Source organism: Salvelinus sp. IW2-2015, linkage group LG16 (assembly GCF_002910315.2).
Source record: "Salvelinus sp. IW2-2015 linkage group LG16, ASM291031v2, whole genome shotgun sequence".
NCBI classification, from domain to species: domain Eukaryota; kingdom Metazoa; phylum Chordata; class Actinopteri; order Salmoniformes; family Salmonidae; genus Salvelinus; species Salvelinus sp. IW2-2015.
The window spans coordinates 10,877,012-10,885,965 of NC_036856.1; the positions used below are offsets into that span (position 1 = coordinate 10,877,012).

General features: G+C 42.2%; 1 protein-coding gene across 1 annotated transcript; it reads left to right on the forward strand.

Annotated features, from left to right (window-relative positions):
* Positions 1-4,240: 4,240 nt before the first annotated feature.
* Positions 4,241-6,396, forward strand: LOC111975859 (sphingosine 1-phosphate receptor 4-like). The gene is made up of 2 exons (XM_024004515.2): positions 4,241-4,326; positions 4,948-6,396. The coding sequence occupies exon 2, from the start codon at positions 5,096-5,098 to the stop codon at positions 6,293-6,295; it is 1,200 nt and encodes a 399-aa protein (XP_023860283.1). The 5' UTR covers positions 4,241-4,326; positions 4,948-5,095; the 3' UTR covers positions 6,296-6,396.
* The last annotated feature ends 2,558 nt before the right edge of the window (positions 6,397-8,954 follow it).

The window sequence follows — 8,954 nt, forward strand, 5'->3', positions numbered from 1 at the left end:
GTCTATGACCTTAAGAATGGCCATATTTCTCCAGGCCCATCCCTCAGCTTTGTACCAAAATAGAGGCAGTGAGACCACTTGTTTCAATTAAGGACTCTAGCTTTAAAGGTAAAATAGAATGTTGGGGAAAGAAGGTAAACAATTTCATAGTTACAGTTTCCTTGTAAGCTAACCACATTGTGGTTTTAGTGGTATTTTCAGAGACTGTCTTTTCAACAGTTCTGGGTGTGTTGTTGTCACCTAAGGATGCGGTTATTTTCTATTTAATTTTTTGTAGCATCACTAGATTGAGAAGATTTTCAGATTGATCATCTTTGTGTGCTGGGTTTCACAAAGCTCACACCCCCAACATMAATTAATTCAGGACTATCTGTAATCATGGTAGCATCCACAATAATGTAGAAGTGTTCAGAAACCTATTCTTATTTACAATAATAGTGACCTCAATATTACACTACATTATTCACCATTTAGTTCCTATTGGGCACAAAATAATCTGAAACACAACCAAAAGAAACAGAAAATGCATCCAACAAGTTTGGAGAGTGCTAGGAATATGGGACCAAATACTAAACTTTTTACTACTTTAATACACTAAATACTTACAAAATACTTATGACACCTTCAAATGGGGGGGGGGGGGACTCGATATATAAAGTTCTTTCATTTCTAAATGGTAAAACAGATATGTATGAAATATAAATAAAAGGTGACATTCTGTACTGTCTGTCATGTTTTGTCATTGATTATCATGTCTTGTCCCTGTGCTTCCCTCTGCTGGTCTTATTAGGTTCTTTCTCTTTCTCTCTCTCTCTCCTCCTCCCTCTCTCCCTCTCCCGCTCTCTCTCTCTCTATCGTTCCGTTCCTGCTCCCAGCTGTTTCTCATTCTCCTAACGACCTCATTTACTCTTTCACACCTGTCCCCTATTTTGCCCTCTGATTAGAGTCCCTATTTCTCCATAACACTGTCGCCTCATACAAAACATCTGCTCTCAAATCCAAAATGCTGGAATGTAGAGCCAGCAAATGGGATGGTGTTTCTTTTTTATCAGTAGTGATATTTTTGACTACTGAGTGTGTGATGTCTTTAGCCACTTATGGTAAGTGGTTGGGGCCCACTGGGTAGACCAAGTAGGTCTTTATGGCAGGAGTATGGTCTGGCACGGCTGGGTGAAGTGATGTGTGAAACCATAGCTGTACCTCTGTAGTAGAGAAACCAAAGGGAGGGTCCCTTTACAGATCTGATCAGAAGGTTCCTGTTTTCTTCATGTCATTATTCTTTTTTTGCTGAGAGGTCTGCAGGCTCTAGTCCTGCAGGCTCTAGTTTTATCTTAAATTGATTACTGRCCAGTCATATGGTCAAGTGTTGCAAAGAAGGACCTAGTTAAGCTGCAGCTGGCCCAGAACAGAGCGGCACGTTTTGCTCTTCATTGTAATCAGAGGGCTGATATCAGTACTATGCATGCCAGTCTCTCTTGGCTAAGAGTTGAGGAGAGACTGACTGCATCACTTCTTCTTTTTATAAGAAACAATGTGTTGGAAATTCCAAATTGTTTGCATAGTCAACATTCAGACCCAGAAGAAGGCACAGTGATGCCGAAACATTGYTAATTTACCCAATAAATTACTGGGAGTTTATATATAGCTTATAGTTTATAATTTTCTCTGGGTGTGCGCCAGCTCATGTTTTTTAATAGTCAACATACACACAGCACTGACACACACTTACCCCACCAGAAATGCCACCAGGGGTATTTTCACAGTCCCCAGGTTCAGAACAAAAAGGAAATGTACAGTATTATACAGAGCCATGAGTGCATGGAACTCCCTTCAATCTTACATAGCGCAAGTGAACAGCAAACCTGGTTTAAAAAAACAAATAAAGCAACACCTATACCCCATGTGACCTATTTGTTGTGTTTATGTACTGACATGTATGTGTAAACTGATGATTACACACACACACACTACATGTTAATGTTTTAAATTAATGTAAATTGTCAATTCTTCGGTCTGTGTTGTCTTTTTCGTTATGTGTCGGACCCCAGTAAGACTAGATATTGCATTGGAGTCGGCTTATGGGAATCCAAAAATACAGTTGAAGTCGGAAGTTTACATACACCTTAGCCAATGCATTTAAACTCAGTTTCACAATTCCTGACATTTAATCCTAGTAAAAATCCCTGTCTTAGGTCAGTTAGGATCACCACTTTATTTAAGAATGTGAAATGTCAGAATCAATCAATCAATCAAGTTTATTTATATAGCCCTTCGTACATCAGCTAATATCTCGAAGTGCTGTACAGACACCCAGCCTAAAACCCCAAAGAATAATAGTAGAGAGAATGATTTACTTCAGCTTTTATTTCTTTCATCACATTCCCAGTGGGTCAGAAGTTTACATACACTCAGTTAGTATTTGGTAGCATTGCCTTTAAATTGTTCAACTTGGGTCAAACGTTTCGGGTAGCTTCCACAAGCTTCCCACAATAAGTTGGTGAATTTGGCCCATTCCTCCTGACAGAGCTGGTGTAACTGAGTCAGGTTTGTAGGCCTCCTTGCTCGCACACGCTTTTTCAGTTCTGCCCACAAATCTTCTATAGGATTGAGGTCAGGGCTTTGTGATGGCCACTCCAATACTCCAATACCTTGACTTTGTTGTCCTTAAGCCATTATGTCACAACTTATGCTTGGGGTCATTGTCCATTTGGAAGACCCATTTGCGACCAAGCTTTAACTTCCTGTCTGATGTCTTAAGATGTTGCTTCAATATATCCACATCATTTTCCATCCTCACGTTGCCATCTATTTTGTGAAGTACACCAGTCCCTCCTGCAGCAAAGCACCCCCACAACATGATGCTGCCACCCCCGTGCTTCACGGTTGGGATGGTGTTCTTCGGCTTGCAAGCCTACCCCTTTTTCCTCCAAACATAACGATGGTCATTATGGCCAAACAGTTCTATTTTTGTTTCATCAGACCAGAGGACATTTCTCCAAAAAGTACGATCTTTGTCCCCATGTGCAGTTGCAAACCATAGTCTGTCTTTTTCATGGCGGTTTTGGAGCAGTGGCTTCTTCCTTGCTGAGCGGCCTTCCAGGTTATGTCGATATAGGACTCGTTTTACTGTGGATATAGATACTTTTGAACCCATTTCCTCCAGCATCTTCACAAGGTTCTTTGCTGTTGTTCTGGGATTGATTTGCACTTTTTGCACCAAAGTACGTTCATCTCTGAGACAGAATGCGTTTCCTTCCTGAGCGGTATGACGGCTGCGTGGTCCAGTGGTGTTTATACTTGCCTACTATTGTTTGTACAGATGAACATAGTACCTTCAGGTGTTTGGAAATTGCTCCCAAGGATGAACCAGACTTGTGGAGGTCTACAATTTTTTTTCTGAGGTCTTGGCTGATTTCTTTTGATTTCCCCATGATGTTAAGCAAAGAGGCACTGAGTTTGAAGGTAGGCCTTGAAATACATCCACAGGTACACCTCCAATTGACTCAAATTATGTCAATTAGCCTATCAGAAGCTTCTAAAGCCATGACATAATTTTCTGTAAACTTCTGACCCACTGGAATTGTGATACAGTGAGTTATAAGTGAAATAATCTGTCTGTAAACAATTGTTGGAAAAATTACTTGTGTGATGCACAAAGTCTCCAACCTAAGTGTATGTACATTTCCGACTTCAACTGTAAATACTGGCCTGATGCCCTCCTAGTAGAAAAAGTATCTTGCAACACATCCTAGAAAACATCTTGGTCCAACCACTTCGACATACATGTACCATGAAAACATTATGAAAGTCTCTTCCCGTAATCATCATGGGGCAACTTGAGCAATAGGATTAAAATATTGCAGCGGTCAAAAGCAGGGCGCAAGTAGTGGATGGGYAAAGTGTTTACATCAGTGAGATTAAGTCTGACCTTGACATGTGGAAAATTACAGGYGGGAAAATATATAGAATGTATATATTTAAAAAACAAAATTGTGGTAACCTTATGCAAGTGTGGATTAGGCTATATCTATTTAGCAATTAACACGTTGATTGGGTGSCATCCATCTATGAATAATCACGTTCTGAAGCATTTCACAATTGGTGTGTTTTCTTTTGGCCAGTGATGAAACACCCCATCAGTGTCAATAACCTCTTGCTTCTCATGTGTGTGTTGGTCGCTTTGGGTGTGGTGCCATGTGAGTAACCTTCTGAGTGTAGGGCTTCCTTCCTCATTGCTTCTATAGAGTAGAACACATCTGCACTACCAGCCCACACAGGGGATGGCTGTCCACACACCACATCACTACCAACAGCATCTCTGCGCCAGTAAGTAACATTTGTTCTTCAAGTGTTTATTGTGTTAAAATCAAAAGGATACAACATTTGTCGTGATGTGTTAGCCTATTCATATGAAATTATACAATTAGATAATGATTGGGATGGAGAGCCAGGTGTATAGTCACATTTAACTGTAGCAGTAAATATGCAAAGCATTTGCGGTCATGTACAAGCTTTTGCTCCCATGCAACAAATTGTAACACTAATTATTCCTAAAAGAACATTTAGAAATGTAAAGGGAAATTGTATTATAAAATCTAAAAATGAACAAAAGTTATAAATGTAATAAGGTACTTTTTATTTCACTCCAGAGGGGAAAACAGTTCATACTTTTCAATTTTGGGAGAATAGGATTTTGTTTTTCAGTCGTTACTACTAACAGGGATTTGGAAATAGTTGTTTTCAAACTTTCAAAGATGTTGACTTCACGTGCAGATTTAAATCCCCTTCCTGGTAACAGCTGGCTGCTCCTCTCAACTAACCACATGGCAATTTGACCAAAAAACACATTATTTTCATTACCTGCAGTTCATGCACTACAAACATCTTAGAACTTATTATGGCATATCAGACATCTTTTCATATCAAACATCTTCCTGTGTTTGCTAGGTGGGTTGTGAGACAGCAGAGCTCCAGTGGAGAGACTGTTTTAGCCTGAGTCTAAGCCCACATCAGGAGTTCTACACTCACCCAAGTCCTGCCTTGTCCAGCCCGACCCAGCCATTTTCTGACTTGCCAAGCCCTTCACAACCCAGCCATGGATGCCCTGTCCTCCCTGAGCTCCTCAACCTCCTGCTCTCATCTGTACRTCTGGGCCAGCAACACCACCAACAGCAGCGCTATTAACATTGATGTGATCCTGGAGCACTACAACCACACAGGGCGCCTGCAGCATCGCGTGCCCCGCCAGGGTGGCCTGAGCTTGGCAGCGGCCCTCTCCCTCTTCATCAGTGTCCTCATCATCCTGGAGAACCTGCTGGTCCTAGTGGCCGTGCTCTCCCGGATCCTCCACAGCCGCCGCTGGGTCTACGTGTGCATCGCCAACATCACCCTGAGCGACCTGCTGGCCGGGGCGGCCTACGTGGTCAACATCTGGATGTCGGGCAGCCAGACATTCAGACTGAGCCCGGCTCTGTGGCTGTTCAGGGAGGGGGTACTGTTCGTGGCCCTCGCCGCCTCCATCTTCAGCCTGCTGCTGATAGCAGTGGAGCGCTACACCACTATGATGAAGCCGCTGCACCAGAAGTCAGCCAGGAAGACATYTCGTATCTACGGCCTYGTGGCGCTGTGCTGGATCSTGGCCTTCGCCATCGGCTTCCTCCCCCTGCTGGGKTGGAACTGCGTGTGCAGCCTGGAGAGCTGCTCCACCRTGCTGCCGCTCTACTCCAAGAGCTACATCRTCTTCTCRRTGCTCATRTTCTCCCTCATCCTGCTGGCCATCGGTGTGCTCTATGGCGCCATCTACTGCCACGTGCGCAGCAGCGCCAAGGTGGGATCCCAGCGCAGCCGCAAGCGCTCCCTGGGGCTGCTAAAGACAGTCATCTCCATCGTGGGTGTGTTCATCATTTGCTGGGGGCCTCTGTTCATCCTGCTGCTGGTGGACTTCTTCTGTGTGTCGCGGCAGTGCGCACCGCTCTTCAGCGCCGACTGGGTCATCGCCCTGGCCGTGATCAACTCGGCCCTGAACCCGGTCATCTACACCCTGGGCAGCACAGAGCTGAGGAAGGCCATCGCAGGCCTGTTGTGCTGCTGCTGCCTCAGGGCAGGCCTCTGTCACCCTGACACATTTGTGTCCAAGGAGACCAGCAGCACTGGGAGCATCAGGCACAGCAGTCTGAGGAACAGTTTCAATAAGATCAGGAGTCTCACTGTCAGCCCCCCGCCTGCACCCAATGCCCCCAAAAAGAGCCACCGCCTGAGCTCCACCACCACCTGCCTGTCTGTGTCGAGCGGTTAGACCACAACGGGCTGCCTGGGGCAGGCGTAGCTGTGTGTGTGTTTGAGAGAGAGACACAGAGAGACGGAGACAGAGAGTGTCAGTGGAGGCTCCTCAGAGCAGGAAGGGGAGGATCTTCCTACTCAGGTAGTTTCATAAAAGTAAAAATATAAAAAAATACAAATATCAATTATTAATTTGTAGCAAACTGCAATTAAAGCCAGACTAAGTCAATGGCACAGATGGAACTATCCAAGCAGAAGATCTCCATCAAAAATCGAAGTTAGGCCTCCCGGGTGGCGCAGTGYTCTAGCACTGCATTGCATCTGTGCCACCAGAGATTCTGGGTTTGAGCACAGGCTCTGCCGCGACCAGGAGGCTCATGGGGCGACGCACAATTGGCCTAGCGTCGTCCAGGTTAGGGAGGGTTTGGTTGGTAGGGATATCCTTGTCTCATCGCGCACTAGCGACTCCTGTGGCGGGCCAGCCACAGTGCACGCTGACCAGGTCGGATGTGCATTGTGTCAAGAAGCAGTGTGGCTTGGTTGGGTTGTGTTTCGGAGGACGCATGGCTCTCGACCTTTGCCTCCCCCGAGTCCATACGGGAGTTGCAGCAATGAGACAAGACAGTAACTACTACCAATTGGATACCACGAAAAAGGGGTGGGAAAGTTTTCTCTTAAGTATAACAACAACAAAAATCGAAGTTAAAGAATATGACTAAATCTAATCAAACTTTAAATGCAATTTAAATCAAGTTTGATTTGATTTAGTCCTATTCTTTAAATGCAATTTAAATAAAGTTTGATTTGATTTAGTCCTATTCTTTAACTTAGATTTTTGGTTGAGACGGAGACGTGAATCCAACATATTAATGACTAACGTGAAGATTACATTTGAAATCAACCAAAGCTTGAAACCCTAGGCCCATATACTGTATATTGTACATTTTTGGTTTGAACCCTGGGTTGAATTAAAACAATAGCTGTTGCTGACTTTGCAAATGCTATATAGGCCTAAATAGTATAATTGATGATATAGGACTTATAATGTGTGGTTACATTTAATTTGCTCTGTTAAACCTACCCTTTGGAACTACTTTGATAGCAACAGTGAATATATTTAGTTATTGAGAGGTCTCTGAATAATCACTCACAATAGCGCATTGGTAGTAGGTAATATAAAAACTAAGCTGGGTTTGGTTAAAACCCTGTATTGGAGACCAAATGAATAGTTGTAGATCAACTCTCCAATAGGAGGTGCTGCCCAGACATGTTTTTTCCCTGATATTGGACATTACGTTGAAGATCTGACGTTGTTTCAAAAAGGTACAAATTCAATTTACTGTATTTTAAAGAAGGGTTGTCTATGTTGAAAATTGGTTACCATGATGACATAATCCTGTGGTTGAAATTTCACCCTCAAAACAAAAGTTGATGACTTTTTTCAAATCCAATGTATTTTCCACGTAACATATACATTGACTAATTACACTGAGACAATGTTAATTCAACCAGTTTGTGCCCAGTGGCTCAAGGTGGGTATAGGGCAAATTCTAGTATCTTGTAGAAGCCTAAACCTATCGATGTTACATTGAGCTGGATGAATGGAATATGAAATGACAGTCATCCAATACGCTGAAATAGAAATAAGGCCATGCTCATAAGAAAAAGACTGTCCTCTCAAATCTGAAAGGGCACTAACCGCCGCTGCTGTGTGTGCATGTGTGTGTGTGTGTCTGTGTTACCACAGAGAATGCAGTTCCTCCATTATCTAACTCCACCCAAATGTGGCCTTGATACAACCAGGTCTAACGGTTTCCTCTGCTGTTGGTTTTGTTCAATTTCTTCATTGTCTTCAGCCCAGGACCTGGTACACTGATGAAAAAGCGTCTTTGTGGTTCTCTGTTACTGTAGCAACACCAATCTGTTTCATTTTATGCATTACAAAAAAAAGTTTAAAAAAAGTTCAAACTCATTCAAGATTTATCATAAAATATGCACTATGGAAGCTGCTTTTGTTTCACTGTTTCAGCCTTAAAACAGATACTCTTTTAKTGTGAAGATGGGTTTCATTGAAAGGGGTGCTTTCTTATTGTACCACRTAAATAGAACTAGATTAAAAACAAAAAAAATATGTATATATATTTAGAAAATGCAATATTATTTATACATACACTGAGTGGACAAAACATTAAGGACACCTGCTCTTTCCATGACATAAACTGACCAGATGAATCCAAGTGAAAGCTATGATCCCTTATTGATGTCACTTGTTAAATCAACTTCAATCGGTGTAGATGAAGGGGAGGAGACAGGTTAAAGAACGATTTTTAAGCAACTCAATATTTGGAAGGTGTCCTTAATGTTTTGTACACTCAGTGTACATTGTACAGAATGGTAGTTGAATAAATTTTTTCAATTGGTTAAACATTTATTTTGTTCAATATTGTTTTTAAGAGTATACATTTGTTGAATGCTTTACTATTGCTGTTATTCTGAAAGAGGATTATATTTATGTTATTTTGTACATTGAAAATGTATAAATAAATATTTGAACAGAATATGTGTCTTGTGGAAAGAGTTTTTTAAAACAGTTTTTCAACAGAACATTGTATGAGGGGCAACAACATGCCTGAATTACAACCTACATTTGAATATTAAAACTCAATAAACAGCAG